At 38.0% G+C, this 23,498-nt stretch overlaps 1 protein-coding gene across 1 annotated transcript in view; it reads right to left on the bottom strand.

The window, feature by feature from the left end:
* Positions 1-5,494: 5,494 nt before the first annotated feature.
* LOC109550734 (uncharacterized) overlaps positions 5,495-23,498 on the bottom strand; it is a 105,012-nt gene continuing 87,008 nt past the window's right edge. Inside the window, exons 6-10 of the mRNA XM_019940341.3 lie at positions 13,034-13,224; positions 12,033-12,189; positions 9,422-9,506; positions 8,909-9,034; positions 5,495-5,607 (exon numbers count right to left, since the gene is read on the bottom strand). Coding sequence (XP_019795900.3) covers positions 13,211-13,224 — 14 coding nt within the window. The 3' untranslated portion in view covers positions 5,495-5,607; positions 8,909-9,034; positions 9,422-9,506; positions 12,033-12,189; positions 13,034-13,210. The remainder of the gene's footprint in view (positions 5,608-8,908; positions 9,035-9,421; positions 9,507-12,032; positions 12,190-13,033; positions 13,225-23,498) is intronic.

The following is a 23,498-nucleotide window of genomic DNA, read 5'->3' as shown; positions in this document are numbered from 1 at the left end:
CAAAAATAAACTCAAAATGGATTAAAGACCTAAATGTAACACCGGACACTATAAAACTCTTAGAGGAAAAACACTCTTTGACATAAATCACAGCAAGATCTTTTTTGACTCCCCTCCTAGAGTAATGAGAATAAAAACAAAACTAAACAAATGGGACCTGATTAAAGTTGAAAGCTTTTAGGGCTTCCCTGGTGGCGCAGTGTTTGAGAGTCCGCCTGCCGATGCAGGCGACACGGGTTCGTGCCCCGGTCCGGGAAGATCCCACATGCCGTGGAGTGGCTGGGCCCGTGAGCCATGGCCACTGAGCCTGCACGTCCGGAGCCTGTGCTCCTCAATGGGAGAGGCCACAACAGTGAGAGGCCCGCGTACCGCAAAAAAAAAAAAAAAAAAAAAGAATATGTACAAATCTATGAAATAAGATGTATGCTTGAATAGTAAAAGGGGCAAAAAATCCATCCATACACACACACAAAATAAAAAATAAATCAAGAAATGCAAAATGCCATTTAGAATATTGAAAAAAAATAATGTCAAGAATCATCAGCAAAACAAATTAAAATAAGACACCCTCTACATAATGTTGGCTAAATATTTAGGAGAGCACTGGTGTTTCCAAAGGTGTGGCAAAATAGGCACTTCCATACATTACTATTGGAAGAATAAAGTATACAGCCTTTCTGAGGGCAATTTAGCAATATTCATTTGAAATCCTTTAAACTGTTCATTTTGTGACTTTTGAACTAGTAATTCTACTGCTAGGGCTTTATATAAATTAAATTTAAAAGATGTTAATATTTATGTGCAAGGATTTTTTTACTGTTGTATTTTTCATGAGTGAAATTAGAAGCAATCTGTATGTTCTATATGTTAACAATAGAATAATATTTAAATGAATTATCTCAAATTTCTATAATGGAATAGCAAGCATCAAAATAAAGTTTTTGAAAAAATGATGAATAAAAAGAACAGGTATAAGTTTTGATGGAAAAGAGACAGATACAAAACTATATTTACAGGATGATCCATATTTAAGTGTATTGTAATAATTCCATATCTTAATTTCATTATAATAATCCAAATATGTTTTATTTCATAATGAAGATCCTAAATCAGTGGTTGACACACTTTTTCTTAAAGGGCCAGATTGTAAGTAGTTTAGGCTTTGCAGGATTTAGTTTGTATTTGATCACAGGCTAAGAGGAAAAATCAAAGGTATAATAGAGGTTTTTATATAACCATTTAAATTATAACAATTTAAAGTTGTAAAAACCATTTTTAGCTTGTAGGTCATGACCACCTAGAGGGGTGGGATAGGGAGGGTGGGAGGGAGATGCAAGAGGGAGGAGATATGGGGGTATATGTATATGTATAGCTGATTCACTTTGTTATACAGCAGAAACACACCATCGTAAAGCAATTATACTCCAATAAAGATGTTAAAAAAAACCAACAGGCAGCTGACTACAATTTTCCAATCCCTGTCTTATATTAACTAACTTGGTAAGTTCTCAAGTTGCTTTCTGGTTTAAAATGTCCTATTCAGTAGGTGGGAATACCTGCCCTAGGCACCTTGCAGGTGTGATATATATTATATCACACTGTGGAAGAATTTGCTCTCACCTGGAGTCCCTTTTCCTTTTTTCTGCCTACCTAAATCTTACCAGTCCTTCAAGGACTGAGGTTAAACCCACTCCTAAAGCTCCAGCAATCTCTTTTTTCTTCAAAGGATGTGCATGCCATTTAGATTTCCCCATGTGTGTGTGTGACATTTTTTTTCTCAAATTAGATGATAAGTACCTTGAGGGAAGAACTTGTCTTGGACATTGTTTTCTATCCCTCACTATAAATAGCTCATCATAATTATTTTGAATTTATTATATATTTAAAATATATCAATTAAATTAAATAACAGGAACTATACTGTTGCATCTATTCTAGAATATTCAGCTTTGTGATTCCACAAAGAAGACTTAACAACAAAGCAGTCTTTTATATGAAATATTTAAAAGATATATACCAATAACAACAAATAGGTACAAGAACATCACTTAACTTTCCAGGAAAGTAAATTGCTTCCAGTAAACCACAGTTACCACCATGCCCTCCCACTTCACTGCAAACTAAAAATAGTAATAGAAATAATACCCAGAAGCTGGGGAGTCCATTGACTTCTTATAATCATAGGGAGTTGATTGTCTATATATTCAATTATTCTAAACTATTATCATTTACAGATATAAAATCTCAGTTTTCATGAGATAAAATCATTTAAGCGTCATTAAAAAGAAGCTGCAAAACTTCAAACAGTAATTAATAATGTGCATGTGGCCCTGCATACATTCCAAACCAACATCTCCTCTATGTTTCTTATTTCATTACTAGACATTATTAGACAGATAGAAAGACAGAGAAAGAGCTGCCCTAGATGGAAGCCAACAATCTTTTGTCATCTAATCCTAGATATGAGATACTGCTGTATTCTGCTGGTCACACAGAGCAAGGCTAGTACTTTGTTGGAAGGGACTACACAGGGTATGAATAACAGGTGCTGGGGACTATTGGGGGGGCTATCTTGGAAGCTGGCAACCATAGAGAGTAAGTGCGATAGAATATCAGTCACTTAAAGCAAGTATTTTGTTACATCCCTTGATTTTCCTGGGGCCAGGAACCCAATAAGAAAGAAGTAGGCATATCTGACTATCAAGGGGTGGGTATTGCAATAGAAGCCAGATTACGGGGGGAGTAGCAGGAACACTGAAGACAAAAATCAAAAAGTCACTTTGTTATGAACTGAATTATGTCCCCGCAAAATTCATACGTTGAAGCCCTAACTCCCAATGAGATGGTATTTGGAAATGGGGTGTCTGGGTGGTAAATAGTATTAGGTGAGGTCACGAAGGTGAGGCCATCATGATAGGATTAGTGCCCCTATGAAAAGAGACACCAGAGCGCTGGAGTCCTCTCTCTCTCTCTCTCTCCCCCCTCCTCCCCCCACGCCCCTTTTGAGACTACAGCACAAAGGCTGCGATCTGCAAGTCAGGAAGAGAGCTCTCACCAGAACACAACAATGTCGACACCCTGATCTTGAACTTCCCAGCTTCTAAAACTGCGAGAAATATATTTTATTGTTTTCTGGTACCCAGTCTATGGTATTTTGTTATAGCAGCCTGAGCAGACTCTTCACACCCTAAGTTATAAGGTCAGGGAGGTGAGAAGGATTTGAAATAAAACAAAAAGAGTATATATCTAGAAACTCCAAGAGGTGGTAAAATGTCCATCAATAGAGGAATGACTCGAACCCATGTCCCCTTCACTGGCAGGCAGATTCTTAACCACTGCACCACCAGGGAAGCCCTATTGAACAGTTTTATGCAGACATAGTTTTATTTGTCCACAAGACTTTTATATGTTTCATGAAACAAAATGTTAGCTTTATCTCTGAGTGGTGGTATTATCTGTGAAACACTACCTCTTGATGGGATTACTGAGATTATCAAATGAAATAACATATGTTCATATTTTACATTCAAAAATTTTATTCCAACACTTTCTACATATTAGACACAGTGCCAGGTAGTAAGTTAAAGAAAAAAAAAATCCCTGCATTAACTTTACTGAATATCTACTTGTTGAATTAGACATTAATCAAATTATCATATAAATTAACTGCAATGAGTATAAGAGATATCTACAGTGCAGTTTGGGAGCATATAACAAGTGCCTAACAATCTAGCACACAGTAGGTGTGCAGTCTATGTTTGTGTTGGCTTTTCTTCCCCTCTTTCTGACACACAGCCTACTTCTCTTTCTAGGAATTGTATTACTTCTCAAAGGAATCCAGAATAGATTTGTTACAATTTCCTAAAGTAATTACAAAAAAATAAAATAAAATAGAGGAATAATAAAATGAGTTTCAAGTCAAGACATTGGCGCAATCTTGTCTATTGAGTGCTAATGACACCCAGTTTCTAAATCTCAACCATTTAGTCTTGTAGTTAGTGCACAGCTCAGGTGAATGAGTAATAAAGTACCTGCTCCTGGTACCTTATTATTTGTAAAGAATAGGTCAAAGCGCCAAGCTAATGAATATGCAAATATGGCTTACAAATCTGTGTGAAAGCCTGGTTTTAGACTGTTCCAGACCACTCACAGGCCACTAAGCCACTTGAGCCAATATCATCGCAAAGTTGTGGGTAGCCCCATGGGTCACAAGTAGGACCACAGAGGAGAGTATGTGTACACCACAGCACTCTTCATAATACTCCATAATTCCCTTCATAATACTTGCCATCATTTGTAATTACATATGCCTTGGGTTTGCTCCTATGATTATTTGATTATGCCTACTCTCCTTGTTTTAATCTTCTGCATAGCACTTTTCACTAGTTGATGTTTTTTTCTTTTTTCCTTCATCACTGAAGGGAAGGAAGAAGAGGTGAGACAAGAAGTGGGTGGGTTCTATCAAGGAAATTTGTTCCTCTCCCACAAAGTTCCTGAAAAAGGAAAAGACTCCAAGAGTGAGAGGGCTGCCCAGCTAGACTTTAGACTTTGGGGTCAGAAAGACCTAACGGGTGACATTTAAGCTAAATAATCTTTAGAAGACATCCATACAAAGATTGAGAAAGCCAATTCCTGGCAGTGGAACTAGATCGTGGAAAGACCCTACAGTGATGAATGGGCTTCACTTGTTTTAGGAATTTAAGAAGCATCATTAAATGAGAGCCTAGAGGGAAAAGGGAAAATTGGTATTAAGTGAGTTCAAAGAAATGTATCTTATAGGTTCATATAAAGCTGGGAAAGAAATTAATTTGTTTGCTTTGTACTAAATACAATGAGAAGCTCTGCACTATTTCTCATCAAAGGAGTCTTCTTTATATTTTGTAAAAATCACTTTTGCTGCTGTGTAGTGAACAATTTATAGAAGGGTTCAAGTAGAAGTAGGGGTCACCAATCAGAAGATTCTTACATTTGTCAAAGCCAGACGAAACGGGATTTAGACAAAAGCAGATGATCTGGAATATGTTTTGAGTTTCTAGTCTCCTCACTTGGGTGAAGCTGGATAGACCCTCCCTCCTCTTGCGACTGTGTAAGCCTCCAGAGTCCCAGTATAATTTAGCGAAGGGGCAGACCAAAGAGAAAGAAAATAGATTTCCTATAAATGAAGCAGGAATTGCTTAAATGAGCAATTAATTAGAAAAGTAAATAATTATTACCATATTATAATTCCAAGTTTGTGTAGTAGTTCATACCAGACTATATACAATATATCATTGGTGTATATCCCTCTTGGCAAACAACTTTCCCCTCAGTTGATTGGATAAATCTCCATTCATATTTTCATTTAGCATCTCTAGAGATTCCTTTTGGCCTATCATATCATAATCTACATTACAGACTAACAGGTGCCCTTAAAATGATAAGCTGAAATGGATAAACTCATGATTCAAGTTCTTAAACTGGATAAAAAAGGATAATCTGCAAAATTCCTACCTTCTTTTGCTTATCCCTGTAGAGCTTAGATCCAGATACTTGAGCTGGTGGCAGCTGCTTGCCAATGCATGGATTCCTGCCTTAGTTATCTTTTGGCATCCACTCACATCAAGATACCTGTAGAGTTTAATTTAAAAGGATTTAGTCGGGGCTTTTCACAAATTGGCACACTCCGTTACCCTTTTCCTAGCTAGCAGGACAAGAGTTGGTGCACTTTTATGTGGAGAAACATTAGCTTCATATTTAACTAACTAGCTGAGAGGAGAGGCCATTTCAATGGAATTTGCTGCTATAAAGAAGACATACATGCTTCAAATCACATTGTGCATTGCCCCAGGTCTCAGTTTCCAAAATAGAGAAAGGGCTCTGTCTTCTGTGCTCCCCACATCTACTTGGTTAAGTACCATGAGCTCTAAGCATTTAAACAAGTTTAGCCTTATCTAGATTTTCACAGAATGTTCTGATCATGAGAGTTCTTTTAAAAAGGTGTTGAAGGGACTTCCCTGGCGGTCCAGTGGTTAGGACTTCGCCTTCCAATGCAAGGGGTGCGGGTTTGATACCTGGGTGGGGAGCTAAGATCCCACATGCCTCTTGGCCAAAAAACCAAAACACAGAACAGAAGCAATATTGTAACAAGTTCAATAGAGACTTTAAAAATGGTCCACATCAAAAAATCTTTTAAAAAAAAGGTGCTAAAGATAATATAAATGAGATTTCCATGATCAGAGTTCAAATAAAGTTCTAGTGTTTTTGCTGCTTTTGTCTAAGTATTTTTAAATATCAAAATCAAGAAATAGAATAAAGACTTTTCTAAATGAAAAACTATTTGAGAAATCACTGCCAAATTTTTGCAAGAGCAAAAATAGCTTCAGCTTTCAGAATAGAGAAGAGCTTGTACATAAACATCTACACAAACATAATAATAACAGTAACTATATTATTAACTTTTTATTGTTTCTATTATCTATATTTTATATTATTAATCCCCTTTTTCCTTCCATCTCTAACATCACCTTGTGGAGTCAGTGAACAACCCTTCAAGCTTATGAGACAAACATCACCTCCAGGGTCTTCTCCTTTAAGGTCTTATTTCCAGAAGGCACCACCCCTTACCTGCCTTGCTTCTCGAAGGAAGCAAATACCCATCTCTGAAAGCCTCTGCTTGGCTTGCCTGGGAGCCGTGGGTAGGAGCCTGTAACACGGGGTGCACTGCTGGCAGCAGGAATAGCATCGCTTGCCTGTTACTCCTTTTCCCTTCTTCTGAAGGAAAGAGGACATGCTTGGGAAGTGGAAAGTTCACTAGGTGAGCTCAGGGGCTGCAGTCAAAACTGCTGGCTTTGTGTCCTTGTTCTGTGATGCATTCCATGACATTCACCCCCTTCCCTCTTACAATACAAACTTTCATAGAACCAGGATACCCCTAACTATGTATGTTGCACATTAAATATTAAAACAGTTTTCCTACTTAGGAAAAAATAGCATAGGATGTGCAGCCAGGTGACTTGATGGGGAGGCCTACACGCCGTTTACTAATTAGGCAAATTTGGACAAGTTACTGAATTCCTCTGATCCCCAGTTTCCCTTGGGGGGAAAAAAAACGGGAACAACTTTAACATTTAGAGTTATTATTGTGATTAAACACGTGTCTCTGTGAAAGAGATATATTGCTAATCAGATAGAAGGCAATATTATTCAAGAGGTGGGATATTGATGGATTTCCCAGCTGTTACTCTATCCCTCATGTTTTCAGGAGTGGCGGCGGTTACTATTTTCTGCAGTCTTTGATGTTACTGCTGGTGTCATTTGCCTTTCCAAAGTTCTCTTCCATGAGTGAGAGACTTGTTTGGAGTGGGTGTCACCCGGTTGCTGATACTCATTCTGCACGGTGGGGAGAGCACTTGTGAGTCAGATGACCTGGGATCTAATCCCAGCCCTGCCATTACACAGTTGTGTGAGCTTGGGAAAGTCATAGCATCTCTCTGGTTCTTGATAACATCCTCATTATTTAAACAAGTGTTTGGATTACGGGATCTTTAAGGTTTTCTTCAGCTCAAAAATTCCAAGTCTATAATTTATTTAGACTTTACATGGCAAGTGATTGATACCTTCTGACTTTTAGATGCCTCAACTATAGAATGGGCAGTGACCTTTTTTTTTTTTTAATGGTCACAAAATATTTTGATATTCTTCCCATTGAGAGTTGAGATCTATGTGCCCTCCCCTGTCAAACTGGGCACACTTGTTACTACTTCAAACAATACAGTTGAGAGGAAATGAAACTACATGAATTCTGAAGCTAGTTCATACAGCATGATGCAGTTTCCTTCTTGTTTCCTGGGACACTCATGCTGGAGACCTGAGCTGCCACGTAAGGAGTTTTACTATCCTGAGGCCTCCATGTTGTGAGGAAGCCCAAACCATAAGGAAAGGTCATGTGTAGGTTCTTCAGTTGATACTATCAGCTGAGTCCAGAGTTCAAGTCATCCCTGTCCAGATGCCAGACATGTGAGTCAAGGAACCTCCAGATGATTCTAGACCCAGCCTTTGAGTCTTCCCAGCTAAGGCCCCAGACATGGAGGAACAGAGACAAGCTATCCCTCCTATGCACTGTCCAAATTCACAAACCACAGAATCTGTCTAATGAAATGGTTACTTCACACCACTGAATTCCAGGATGGTTTTCATATGCAGCAACAGCCAATAAAACAGAGACTAATAACACTAGATTGTATAAAGATACAAAGTTTTCCCCATTGTCTTCGCAGCTCTATAATTTGGGATTAAGAGCTCTGTAATTTTGGGGCAAAGTATCATGAAGTGGGAATTAACTAAGCAACTAGTGCTGTGGCTCAGACCCATTAGAACACCACCTTTCATGCTATGTCTTTCTCTGGTGAATGCTCGTGGGCAAGTGGGCTTCTGTCATGGAGTGCATTTCCTCTGAGACCACTCTGCCTTCCCTTACCTCTTCACACTGTCCCAGCTCTTGCTTATTTTTGATGGTGAAAGAAAGAAGTGGTAGAACTATTTATTGATATTTTGGCCTGTTAGGAATTCAGAATGGTCACAGTTCTGTTGTTGAAATCATATCCTAAATTGGTCCTTCCAAAAAATCAATTTAGTCAAACAAATTCTCACACATCCCCAAATCATGCATCCATTCCTTTCTGTTTGATTCTATTCCAGTCAGTGATGATGGGTTTGGTCACCCCACAAAATGATGCTGGCTGTTCTGCCAAAGACACAAAAACGTATCAGGCAGAATCCCGGCTTCTAATTCATTCCTCCATTGATGTGAGTGTATTGGTTATTCCAGTGGTTTAAATAAAGAAAAGTCAAAAGACCAGAGCCACAGGCCTAAAGAGCTATGTAACTACTTTCCTGGGATCTGGTTAGGATCCCACAGAGGAGGAAGTACCTGAGGGTTCGTAGATGGGTGCTGATTTCCACCAAGCTCAGGTTGGCTACCTGAGAGCAGGAGCTGAGGACCAGACTGTCCAGTTTAGGACACTGTGACAATAAGATGGACGATCTGATCCCTCACCTACAGGAGGAAGCAAATAGAATCTGTTTTTAAGCACAGGTCTCTCTGCACAGAGAAGATGGGGCAATGAATCAAGAGTGTTAGAAATTAAAATGTTCATTTTTTTCCAGCTGTGTTATAATCATCATCATATTAGTAGTTTTCATTTGAGGACTGCCTAAGGTGTGTCTGATTCTGAGCTAGGCATTTTATATGCGTTAGCTCTAAACATAGAGCTAGTCTAACATCTATTTTGTAGGACAGAGTCCTACAAAATAGATGTTAATATCCCCATTTTACAAATAAGGAAATTGTGGGTATGGGAAGTAAATGTCTTGTTGAGGCTGTCCCTATGTACAAAGCGAAGGTAACAGTCAAATCTGGAGGTGAGGGTTCCAAATCTCATACCTTTTCCAAAGCATTTTCAGTTGAGAAATAAACTGGTAAGAGTTAGTCATCTGATGCAAGCACCCAGGTTCTTTATTAATAAAATCTGCAAGTAAGAGAGACCTTGATAAACTAATGATGTAAAATGGAATTAGCTGTAAGATTCTAAAATGAATGAAAAGTTTAGGCCTCATAGGTTGAGCTTTAACTTATTATTAGAATGAAACAACTTATAAAACACTAAGAAATTGATATGCTATAAAGAATCAAAATGTACCAAACTGGAACCTAATAAATGTAGGAAAATCAAATCTAATCTATGGTTAACCCCAAGATTTTATATGAGTTTTCTGCATATTTTAACCACTGCTCATTTAGTTTTTATTTTTGACCAAGTTAATGACTATATAGTACTCTATTAACAGAAAGATTTTATTTATCTCCCTAATATCATCATTATATAAAAAAATCATTAATAAGCACCAAATTTTAATTAGGATGGTGCTAGGCATTGAACACAGACCCAATTATTTCCTCTCATCATTTATAATAGAGCAGGATCTTGGAAGCCCTATTTCTTTATATACATGTGCACGTACACACCCGCAAAGAAGGGAAAATCGAGTCGTCTATAGCCTTCACCCATCCTTATATCTCTATCTCTGTCATTACATTTTCTGTATCTATGTTCCATCATCTATCCATCTATGTATATATTATAATTAGCTGTAATATTTATTCCCTTTACCCATTATAGTCTGATTTAAGTGCACATATATACTTATACTGTCTATATAAGGGAGCACAAAAGCCCATTTTTCAAACCTTGACTCCATCTAGACCACAAAGGCTACATTCTCAGGAGCAAAGAAAACATGCCCTTCTTCCACGGTGACTCTCTTAAGAACTTATCGCAAAGCTTCACATTCAGGGAATATCATAAAGGGTCTTTGACTTTCCAGGACATGAAAAGATGGAAAATCATAGGAGAGACCCTGTCCAGGATACCATGTTATACTAAGTTATTTTTTCACTCAGGTGATCCACACTTTAAGGAAATTGCATGTGAAGAAAATGTCAAACTTTTTCAAAATCTGAATAGACACTTTTCCAAAGAAGATATACTGATGGCCAACCAAGATATGAAAGATGCTCAGTACCATTAATCATCAAGGAAGTGCAAATCAAAACCACAAAGAGATATCACTTCACATCTGTCAGAATCGCTAAATCAAAAAGACAACAAATAACAAGTACTGGTCAGAATGTAGAGAGAAGGGAACCCTCATGCACTGTTGGTGGGAATGTAAATTGGTGCAGCAACTATGGAAAACAGTATAGAGATTACTCAAAAAATTAAAAATAGAACTACCATATGATCCAGCAATCTCACTCCTGAATATTTATCCAAAGAAACTGAAACATTAATTAGAAAAGATATGCACCCTTACGTTCATTGCAGCATTATTTAAAGTAGTAAGATATGGAACAACCTAAGTCCCACCAATAGATGGGATGGATAAAAAAAGATGTGTATATATATATATATATATATATATATATATATATATATATATATATACACACACACAATAGAATATTATCCAGCTATAAAAAAGAATGAAATCTTGCCATTTGTGACAACATGGATGGACCTAGACGGTATTATGCTAAGTGAAATAAGTTAGAGAAAGAGAAATACTATATGATTTCACTTATATGTGGAATCTAAAAAACAAAGCAAGTGAACAATATAACAAAACAGAAACAGAGTTATAGATACAGAGTACAAACAGGAGGTTGCCAGAAGGGAGAGAGTGGGAGGAGGAGAGAAACAGCTGAGGGAAATTAAGAGATACAAACTCCCAGTTGCAAAATAAATGAATCACAGGTATGAAATGCACGGTGTGCGGGATATAGTCAATAATTGTTTTTTAAAAAAGTAAAACTTACAGAGTAGGCAAATTGGGAAGTAGTTATTTATTTAACAGATAATTCCAGGCAAATTTCCTAGATCTAACAACCTCTTACGATGCATTCAAAATGAGAATTGATTCATACAATTTCAGTTGACACATAATTTACTGTGATATAGCCTTCACAGCCTGTTTTTAACCCAATCATTAAGTTAACAAAAATTTACAGAGCACTGGCCACATACCAGGAACTGTGCTTTGCTTCATGATCAACACTTAGAGCCCCAGAGACCTTTTGGGGCTGGGCTCCAAATCTGTGCTCTTGCATGTCTGTTTTAGTGCCAGACTCTACAGAATCCCCATTTGAATATATAAATCAGAGACTGCTTATCCGGTATTGTGCTTGGATTAATAACTAAGGAAACTCAAATACGATAGTAATACAGCATTTATTAAATTAGACTCAAATAATTTAAGCAATAGGCTCTGCCCTTGTATGGCATCCATCATCTTATTTAGGATATCGAGTAATCCAACATGGTACATGTAATGCAAATTTCGGAGTTCTTCATGGATTAGAAGTGAATGCCTAGAAATTGAGTAAGATCAAGCTACTGCTGTTGTGTGAGTTTGCTGTTCTGAGTGAAAAGAGACTAAGAATGAAAGCTTATTTCTTCCCCAAATTTTGAGTTTGTGAAAGACTTCCCCAAACATACCTAAATACATCGTCAAGCAAGCTAAGAGCAGACTGTCAACTTCTAAAGAATTCCTTTCAAAGACATGACATTTTGATTAAAAAGAAGAAATGTAGTGTTGTTCTTCGCATTAATTCATTCAGTTTAAGGCAAGAACACTTCAGAGCCCAAGATGAACCTAGTAAAAGAGAAAACGGAGAACATAAAAATTGTAATTCAACTGCTATGTCAGAACATCTTTTCACTGGCTCCTAATCAACCAGTATCAAAAAGCATGATAACAATCTGTTCTCAGCAGAAGTACTATCCACTCCAAATTCACAGAATTGCAATCAACATTTAATTTGTGAAAATCAGCCTGTCCCATTGTCACATCACCTTCTGGCTAATCATATCTGAGGGAGAAGACAGACTCCCTTCTCCTTCCACATAGACAGAAGCCAAGTGAATACAGTGGGGGGAAACCAGCAAACCTGGGTCCTGTACCATTCCTCTTTCAACTCCCAGAACCTCAATGACTCTACCTGTAAATTGGGGACAATGCTACTTCTCACACAGGGAAGATGGGAAGCTGATGAAATAATGTGTGTAATAAGTGCCTTATGTGGTTCCTGGAACATGGAAGGGGCTCAAGAAATAATAGCTGTTATCATTATCTCTTATTTGTTTAATAGTTTTATTGAATTATTGTAAATATTAGTTCAGTTAGAAAAGTGGCAAAAGATCCAGTTAATAGGTCAACTTTTAGATCTATTGCCTACCTATTCCATAACCAAATAGCAATGTTTCCTCAGGAAAACAGTTTCAAATATTTCTTCTCTTGAGTAGAAGAAATGGTGCAGTGTCCAAACCCTTTCTATCACACAGGTACTCTGGGAGTCTTTCCCCCCTAAAGTGCACATTTCAGAGCACTACTTCATGATGAGGTGGGAAAGACATGGAAGCATTATTGGTTTTATGTTCTGAAAACTTAGGAACATGGAAACCAATGAACAAGTCAGTCTGAGTCCAAGAAGTCTCACCATTTTGAGGCCAGAAACATTAAGCGCAGTTAACTTCTCATAAGTTCTCTAGGCTCCTGACCAGGCAGGCCTCAGAAACCTTGGGGACTCTCCCAATATTCAGGGCCCGAAGGTGTGGACATTGCAGGACCAGGGAGCCGATACTCCCGGCGGTAAGAGCAAGGCAGCCAAATACTTCTATTTTGTGGAGACTAAGGAAGGAAAAAAAATCAGTGAAGTGTCATACTGTGTTCCCTGATCCACGTACTTCAGCAGATCTCTGAAGTCACCTGAGTGACATTTAAAATTTTTTATGGTGGAAAGTCTGCATTTTAATACTATACTTGAGGCAGTGAACAAATAGTGCTAATAACATGAAATGAAGTAGTAAATTTAATCAACGGATGAACAAAATTCACACGTACCCTCAGCAAATCCAAGCCATGTTGATTTTCCTTACTCATGGTAGTTATGTTCTGTGAAGCTGCTGCAAACACTGGATTAGCAAATACTCAGTCATTGCTCTTAAGGAAATACAGGGTTAGATTCCTGCGAGCATCTGGTCATAACATTTTTGTCAAGTGATTAATACATAACCTTGTTTTGTGTGTGTTTTTGTTTAAAGACACTTAATATATATTATTGATTCACTAACACTGAACCCATGGCCAACAGGACTATAACTCATGCCCAAACAAAGCTAATTTGACACATATTTTCTTATGAGGCACATCACAGCCCTCTTGCCCTCAGGAATACTAGACAGCACTTTAGTAGTATGTTTGGAGGCCATTTTAAATAGCAAGATCACTAATGAAGAGCACAAAAATGTGAAAAACACGGCACTAAATGGACCATGAAAAGGATGCTTCCTTATAGTAGGAGAGCTGAAACAAGAGGGCAGAACCTCACCCTATTGGATCCCAGCTGAGAACATGCACCTTGGGCAACTCAAATTTGTCACCTCTCTGCAAATGTCCATAAATGACCAGGAAAGCACCACAGTATTGATTTTGGGGTTACAAATAAATTTTAGCAAGTTGGCATATTTTCAAATACGGAATCCATGAATAATGAGGATCTACAATATCAACACACTAAAATCAGCAATAGTATATATGGTCAAAGATTACAATAGAAGCAGCACTCCCTTAGTTCATGCTAGTAACACCTAAATTACAGGATAGCCTATAGGTTTATCAAAAAGATTTTCACATTTCTTACAAATTGATAGTACAAAAAATATGGAACCACCTGTCACGCTCAAATTACAGAACATATAAAACCTGTCTGATTGTTTTAAAGCATGAAGACTTGCAGGTATTTGTGTCTCTATTCTAGCAGCTGGTGCTATTGGTGTATTTTTCACACGTACTTGTCTGACTTGAGTTACTACTGTGACCTAGAAAATTTCAGGTCATAGTAAGGGCACAGGCAAGATAGTAAGTAATAACATTGTCTACGTGGTATAAGACTGCAAGCCTATGAGTTGCTTCTGAAGGAATCAGGAAACTCCCACCAGCCCCTCTTTTCATATGCTTTTCAGTTGAATGATTACCTAAGGTAGCAGCTCTCCAAATGTGGTTCCTGAATCAGCAGTAACTTGTTAGAAATACAAATGCCTGGAGCCCACCCTAGTACTTCTGAAGGTAGGGCCCAGTGATCCGTGCTTTAACAGCCCCCCAGGTGACTCCCATGCCTCTTTAGTTTGAGAATCACTGACCTCAGGAATCTCCCTAATCATGCCCAGGTTGCTTTATTAGTTGACACAGGCACCTGGGTCCTGAGTCCATGATTACATCTTGGAAAACTGAATTCACTACTGAATAATGAAGCTTTAATCATATATTTCCCAGAACCAGTACAAAATAATAAAATACCTCTTTTAACTGACAGCATACTTTTAGGACATTATTTCAAAATCGATTCATATTAAAATGAATGAGTTATTGCTAAGTATTTTAACACATGAACTATTAATTTATTGGGTTGAGTTAAGGAGGTTTTTTTTTTTTTTTAGGCAATAGGAGAGTGAGTCTTCAGGTGTAGGGTGTGTGTATGTTGTGTGTTTGTGAGTGTTTGTGACTACATTTGTGTGTATGTAAGTAAAAATCATAAAGAAAAACCTAGCATATTATAGTTTAAGTATTATACTGAAATATGACATAAGAACATTTTTTCATAAGGAAGTAACTAATTTCTTGATTATTTAAATACATATTTGTTATATTGATTGTGCTACAGCCCAGTAACTGATAGTCCACCAGAACTTGTTATTGTGAAATAGGGTCTATATTGAATAGAAGTCAAATTTTACCAAAAGTTACCAACATAGTAAAAATGTGTACCTTAGTGTCAAAAGGCCTTTACCTTTTTGCAGCCTATGTATGTCCTTAGGACCAGTCCTTTACCTCTCTGAAGCTCAGTTTCCTCATCCTTAAAATGAGGATGTTGGATTTATAAGGATCTTTGGTGTCTGATCTAAAATTCTACTCAAGATGGAAACTGAGCTGGAAATGCCAGAGTTAGCTTGAGAACTAGAGTCTCATAGAAGAGGAAACACTTGAGGTAGAGTCAGGTGCTGAAAACCTCAGATATAACCATTCACTGTTGACTATTGCAAGACTGGATGGGATATGCAGGAATGGTGGCCTAAGGGAAGAACTATTGGGGAGGTATCAACAACAGGGTGTGAGGGAACACTGCCTTCCTATAGTCCTAGGGGAATGTATTCATACCTGAGATGATATTCATACCTAAGAAAAAATATAATTCCCCCTGGAATTCAGCCCACCTTGGGAAGCCAGCAAGATAACTGCATAATTGCCTATTGCCATTCAATTATGATGCCTTTCACGTGCTGTTGACCTCACTGCCATCCCCTTCTGCTATTCTTTTAGAGTTTGATCTCCAACCCAATTACCCGACCTAGGACTGTCACCTGTTCCAACTAAGCTTGTCACATCTTCCAGCAGTAAGCCTTGATATTAAGTCCCAGAGTGTTTACTCAGTCTTTACCATCTTGTTTTAAAATGTAGGTTTTATTATTATCCAGATATGGCAAGGCCAACAGATCAGGAGATGATTGCCACTGAAAACAGTTTGTTACATTCACAGCTCCCAAGAGGAGGGGTCATGCCACACCACACTGGCACCAGGGTCACGAAGGCAAAGGAGTGTGGGGAAAATGTGGGCAAGAGCATTTATTGTGGTTTCCACTGGAAGGAATGGGTGAGACAGAGTAAGCAGGTTTAGGATGGGCTGGATTGAATAATTTTGGTGGGCTCTAGGGCACAGGGGCTGTCCCTAGTTGGGTACCTGGCCCTGGGGTGGTTAGGATTTGCAGATAGTGGCCTGGAGTGTAAGAGCTAGGTAAAGGAGATGGTTGGGGAATATGGGCATTGGATTGGTTGGTTTGCATATGCAAGTCACACTTGCAAGTGAGTCCTTTACTGTCTCTAGGAATTGGAGCCCTCGGAAGGGCAGTCTCTCCAGGGTCAGCAAAGCCCCAGATGTCAAAACATCAGAATAAAAAGACATGCTCGATACACATCTCTAATGGCCACTTCCCTCTGGCTATGCTCACTCTTCAGTTGGTCCACAGGTATCATAAGACCAAAAGAAGGGAGCCTCTGCCCAGAGCAGTTGAAGTCAAATATCCAAGGAATAGACTTTTACTTGGTATGGTCATATCTGCTACAGAGTGTAAAACTGACTTATATATTTATGAGACCCAGGACTGAAACCTATTGTCACTATTTAGTAGCCCCTGATAATGTCATTTAACCATTCAAAACCTCTTTTTAAAAATCTTCTAAATAGTGGTGATAACACCTATCAAATTTTTGTGATAACCTAATGATATAAGGCAGTCTAGAAGTATAAAGCACTATGTAAGTTTTAGCATTTACAGTTATTCTAACAGCATAAAAATAGATTGACAGAGGTGAATACTAAAGTGTTTATGGGTGAAATGATATATGAGGGATTTGCTTTAAATTATTCCAGTAAACAGACAAAAAGGGGGAGAAGATAGATGACATAAGATTGAAAAAATATTGGTAATTATTGAAGCTGGGTGACATACATGGAAATTCATTATACAGTTCTTCTTTTGTGTATTCTTTTGTGCATAAATATTTTCAAAATAAAAATATTTAAATGTAAGTTGGGAGACATAAAGAAAAGGAGTATTAGATATTAGTAATCATTGGAGGATTGCTATTATGTTAAAACCTAAAATCGACTGTACAACATTTATTTTTGCTATTTTTGCTTATGAATCAAAAGCCCACCCTCTTTCCATAGACTCTTGGAATGCTAAGGTTACTTGATCTTTTTTTTAATGGTTCCAAATATCTCCAGGCTAAAATTGACTTAGGTCAATCTAATTCTTGTTATAAGCCATTTGTTTTAAGCAATGGAAGTCCTAATGGTAAAACTATAATCAATATGTTTTGACTGTTTTATGATGAGAGGTCCTATCCAATTAGAGAGTTTCCCTAGTCAAAGGCCCTTTACTCTCAAGAGAGCTTCACTGAATAGTGATGGAGGGTGCTTAATTAGTGAGGTTAAAAGATCATTCAGAAACAAGGGCAAGATGACATTTCTCTACCGAATTGATGAAACAATCCTTCAAACACATCACTTAGAAATCTTGGTGTGAAAATTCCTATAAAACTTATCAACAGAAGGAAAAGGAAATATATTGATTTTAATGGTTATCAATGGATTTTTCTTTAGGAACATTCTAAGTTATTAAATTTATGTAAGTATTTCCTTAAAGTTTCCATAAAGTGACCAACTTTTTGCTTGAGAAAACTCTTTCCCCAAATTCATCATTCTTGTTTAAAGAAATAAAAATCCTTTAAAAAACAAACTGTGAGCTATAACTCCATAACTATAAAACAATCAACAGAGGAAATTTAAAAAGAAGCAATTCTGAGTCTTTTTTTCATACCGTCTGTAAAGCCTCTGAAAGAGACTGCAAGAAATATTGAGTTAGTCTGTGCGATAAAAGGAGATGAACAATATTAAAGATCCTTTAATCAAAATGCTGTTTAAAGACACTTTACTTAATATACAGCAACAGAGCACTTGATAATCAATGCGTCTGCTAAAGGAAAGGAGAGAGGATGCATCTACACAAATATACTTGGTGGTTATCATTCCATTAAAACTACAAAGAATTATTTCCTTTTTCTTCCCATGAAAAGAACATCTCAATGACAAATTCTGAAAATTTTTTGCTTCATCTGACCAAAGAATTCTGCATTTCTCAAATGATTAATCTCTTGGTATATGGCATCAACTTTCAAACCCCTTATTTAATTTTGTGTACTTCAATATACTTACAATGATATTAAAACGTTATTAGCGCTCTAAAAACATTTATCTGCCCAAACTAGTATCAGGATATCCAGAAAGTGTAAAATAAAACACATCACATTCTTTAAGACTTGCCCACTACCAGGGTTAGTTTGCCTTGGACAAAAGACCTCTTTATATCCTTCCTATACTTTCAAACTTCACTTGAGGGCCAAGTGTAAACTATTGTTCAGCTAAGAGGAAGAAATGAAAGCCTCACACTTATTGAATGCCTATCTTGTTCCAAGTAAATGGATATTATAACTTTCATTGTTAACAGGGAGGAGAATGGGGTTCAGGAGCTGTTACGTAGCTCACTCAAGCTTGAGCATCTGCAAGACGCTAAGTTTCAACACTTCATGCTATTTCTACCTCCTTTGCTACTTCCAAGGCCAAACCAGCCAACTGTTCACAATATCTGCCACTTCCACCTAATCTCGAAAAGTCAACAAAGCTAAATGGGAGAATATAGACTCCTGCACTGAGGAACACTATGTTAAAAGTGGAAAAATAAAGAATGGAGGGAAGCCATCATCAAGTCTAGAGAATGAAGCATGAAAAATGAAGCATGAAGAACGACCTGCTAAAATTAGTTTCAACTTCACCCATTCAGGATCACTGAAAACTGACAAAGGGTACACCTTGCCTCTCACTCCCCAAGCGTATTTTTCACATCTTAAACCCGCTCAATGTGTTTTTTGTTTCCACTTGATAATCCAATTGATCTTACAAAAATTATTAACCCACAATAAAATTGTCTTAGAGTTGGCACAAGACTTCGCCTTCCAATGCAGCGGGTGCGGGTTTGATCCCTGGTCGGGGAGCTAAGATCCCACATGCCCCATGGCCAAAAAAACCAAAACATAAAACAGAAGCAATATTGTAACAAATTCAATAAAGACTTTAAGAATGGTCCACATCAAAAAAACTAAAAAAAAAATTCTCCTAGTTTTAATTGTGAAGAAACCATAAGAGAAAACTTTGTTTTTATAAAAGTTAAATGCATGGCATTATATAGGATTATGTGCTTGACTGAAAGTACCTTAAAATTGTTCTGAAGTCTGTAAACACTATGGAAGTGTATGGCTGCATTATTATATCAATAGATCCCAGCCAACTTATGACAAGTAAGTCAGATGTAGGATATAAAAGCTGAAACCAATCATAACCAGGAATTTTGATTATAAGGCTGAATAACAGTAAGGGTTTTACAGCATCCCATGCTGGCTGCAGGATTGCAGCCTAGAAGAACACCACTGAAGGCCAAGAGACTGCAGAAACTGCAGCTTCTTAGACCAACATCATCTAAGAGAAGTCATCTGGACATGACTTCTTTTAGAAGTCCATTGCCTATTGCCCCCTCTTTTCAAAGAGATTAACTGAAAACCCACCTTGCATTTTCACCAGGAATACCCAGAGAATGCATCTCTGGCCATCCATTCTCTCCTCCACCCTCATCCCTTCTGCTTGGTACTTCTGGGCCCTGGACTCAGCCCATCCCTGCCCTACCCCATCTAAACCCTTGAGCTGAGCTCTATGGAAATACTGCTCCAAACACTAAATCCTCTATGAATGTATATGTTCTTTGCTTAATCCCTCTGCCTTGCCTTAAGGGAGACGCCCCGCTGCAAATATTTTCCCACACCCCTCATAAGTGAAGACCATTCATTTTCTCACTGTCATGTAGCTCAAAATCAGGACAGAGATTTTTTTGTCCTCTGTGCTCCCCATCATCACTTGCCAACAATTATCACCTCCCCTCACATCATGCATGACAGCCTCTCCCCTTCCTCTTAGCTGTCATTTACCACCCTTGCTGTTACACATCAACTTCCCTTGTCCCTCATTCACCACCATTCATGAAAGACTTACTACACAATCACAGTCTTCTTCTTCACCCTAAGTCCTGCCAATATCCTGGGTGACTTCAGTAGCCCAGTCAGTGACCCCTCTAACACCTTGACCTTGGGTTCTTGACCTTATAACAACTTATGATCTTCTCCTCTGCACCCCATTAGCCACCTACTCCAATAGGACGGCCTTGGACCCTGTCATACCCTGAAATTACTAACTAGGGCATCCCTCATTTAGACCCCAATTTTTTTTCCTCCTATCTTGTAACTACTTTTCTAATTACTCCCACCATGACCATTCTTCCGTCTCATCAGGGCCTCCAAATATCTGTCTTGCTTTCACTCCTACCACCAGTCTTCTAATTTCTTCATTTTATTCATGTTTTTTACTCAAGGGCAAGATGTCCCATATTTATTTACATATGAAATGTGTTTAGTACAGTTATGATGGATGTAGTGCATAACTCCTGACAACAGCAAGACCTTTTGGGGAATCAGTGTTGACTGCAGTATATCATGCAAGTATCTATATATACACAAAAGACTCACTTTATTCTTTTACTGCTTAAATCCCATGATCTACCATTTCATTGATAATCTAGCCAGTATCCCAAAATCCTATCTCACTTATCTTTCATACTCAGAATCCACATAAATTGTTACCCACATTCTCTGGCCTTGCACTGGAACAAGGCACACGATATACTGACACTTTAAACAAATGATCAGCAACCTGCTAACATTTGTCTGGCCAACACACTACACTCTCTGGAATGGCCTTCAAACCCATGTCATTCTTCTCTAGACGTGTCCTTATAGCTCCAGCTTCCCTTTTCTTCATAGCCAGTGATCTTACCTCCTACCTCATGCTCAATACTCCACTACCACGTCCTTTCATGTATTTTTTCATCTTTCTCCACTCCTCCTTCATTGGTTTAGCATTTCTCTTCCTTTCAAAAGCCAGTTACACTTTGTCCCAGCTTATCCTTCCCCCCGCCATGTCGTCAAGTCCATTCTCTAGTAGGTCTGCGTCTTTATTCCCGTCCTGCCCCTAGGTTCTTCATGACCATTTTTTTTTTAAGATTCCATATGTATGTGTTAGCATACGGTATTTGTTTTTCTTTTTCTGACTTACTTCACTCTGTATGACAGACTCTAGATCCATCCACCTCACTACAAATAACTCAATTTCGTTTCTTTTTATGGCTGAGTAAGAGTGGCGTGGACATATATACACTACCAAATGTAAAACCGATAGCTAGTGGGAAGCAGCCGCATAGCACAGGGAGATCAACTAGGTGCTTTGTGACCACCTAGAGGGGTGGGATAGGGAGGGTGAGAGGGAGGGAGACGCAAGAGGGAAGAGATATGGGGATATATGTATATGTATAGCTGATTCACTTTGTTATAATGCAGAAACTAACACACCACTCTAAAGCAATTATACTCCAATAAATATGTTAAAAAAGAGCCAATTATACATCTTTGGATCTCATCAACTCCAGCCTTTTCCAGAACCATATGCTGTCACCTATACATTTTCCATCTTATATATCCAATTATTCTGTCTTAACTGGATCCTTCTCACCAGAATTTGAACATGTTCAAGTCTCATCGATGTGGAACTTCCCTGGTGGTGCAATGGTTAAGAATCCGCCTGCCAATGCAGGGGACACGGGTTCAACCCCTGGTCTGGGAAGATCGCACATGCCGTGGAGCAACTAAGCCCGTGCGCCACAACTACTGAGCCTGCACTCTAGAGCCGTGAGCCACAACTACCAAGCCGGTGTGCCGCAACTACTGAAGCCTGTGCGCCTAGAGCCCACTCTGCAACAAGAGAAGCCACTGCAATGAGAAGCCCGTGCACTGCCATGAAGAGTAGCCCCCGCTCGCCGCAACTAGAGAAAGCTCGTGCGCAGCAACGAAGACCCAACGCAGCCAAAAATAAATAAATAAATTTATATATAAAAAAAAGTCTCATTGATGAAAAAACCAAAAGCCTCCTTTGACCTATCCAGTGTTCACTTTATCTATGTTCCTATCCAGTGATCATTTTGTCTTTCTTTCCTGCCCTTCTAGACAAAAATTTCTATTTTCTATCTCCATTTTCTTATTTTCCATTCATTTATCATTTTATGCTGATGTGGTTTTTTACTCTGTCACTCCCCCAAAACAATTCTCATGAAGGTCACTAATGATTTTTAGGAGCTAAATCCAACAAACATGCTAAAATCCCCATTTTATGTATACTTTAAGTAGCATTGGACACTGTTAACCACTGCCTGTTTCTTAAAAGTTTTTTTAAAATTTCTTAAAAAACCACACATTCTTCTGGTTTTCCTCATATCACTTTGGCTATTCCTTCTCATTCTTTTTTGCAGACTCAGGTTCCTCTGTCTCATCACTGACTACTGGGACTTGTCAAGGTTAAAGGCAAGAGCCTCTTCTCCTCTCATATGATAATCTCTCTCTGGATGTCAACCATGGCCATAGCTTCTCCAGCTTCCATCTCCAGGCAGATCCTGCTCTGAGCTCCAGAGTCCTATATCCTTATACATACTCAACATCTCCACTTATATATCCCAAAGCACTTCAAACTCAGTATAGCTAAGAACACACTCAAATGTTTCCTCCCCGAATAACATTCACTTCCAAGTTTTCTCTATTTGTTCATAGAAGCATTATTTGCAATAAGCCAAAATTGGACAACCTAAATGTCCATCAATAATAGACCTGATAAATACAAAAACTGTGATGTGTTAATGCAATGGATACTATATATTAATTAAAATGAATTCACCATAACCATATGCTTTAACATTAGTGCATCTCACAAACAATATTAAACAAAAGGATCAAATCACAAAATAATATGTACAGAATGATTCCAGTTACAAAAATTTTTAAAGAGGCAAAATGAAGCTGTTTTTAAGGCTGCATGCATATATGGTAACACTATAAGTAAAAACAGGACAATCATTCTCATCAATGCCAGGCAATTGATGGTCTCTGTTACCGAGGCAGGGTGATGTGCACAGAGGATTTATATGCAATGGATGATATTCTATTTCTTAAGATAGTTGGTAGATAGATGAGTGATTTCCAATTAGTCTTTTTACTTTACAATTATCTTTTAAATTGTCTGTATGTTACAAATACCATTCAATATACAGGGAATTTTTCAAATACAATTTTTTAAAAGACAGAACTAAGAAGGACTTTATGCTGGATATATTATTTATGTAAACATCTGAAAACAGGGCTTT

The sequence above is a fragment of the Tursiops truncatus genome, chromosome 6, assembly GCF_011762595.2.
Source record: "Tursiops truncatus isolate mTurTru1 chromosome 6, mTurTru1.mat.Y, whole genome shotgun sequence".
Classification (NCBI taxonomy): Eukaryota; Metazoa; Chordata; class Mammalia; order Artiodactyla; family Delphinidae; genus Tursiops; species Tursiops truncatus.
This window is presented reverse-complemented; position numbering and strand designations above follow the sequence as displayed.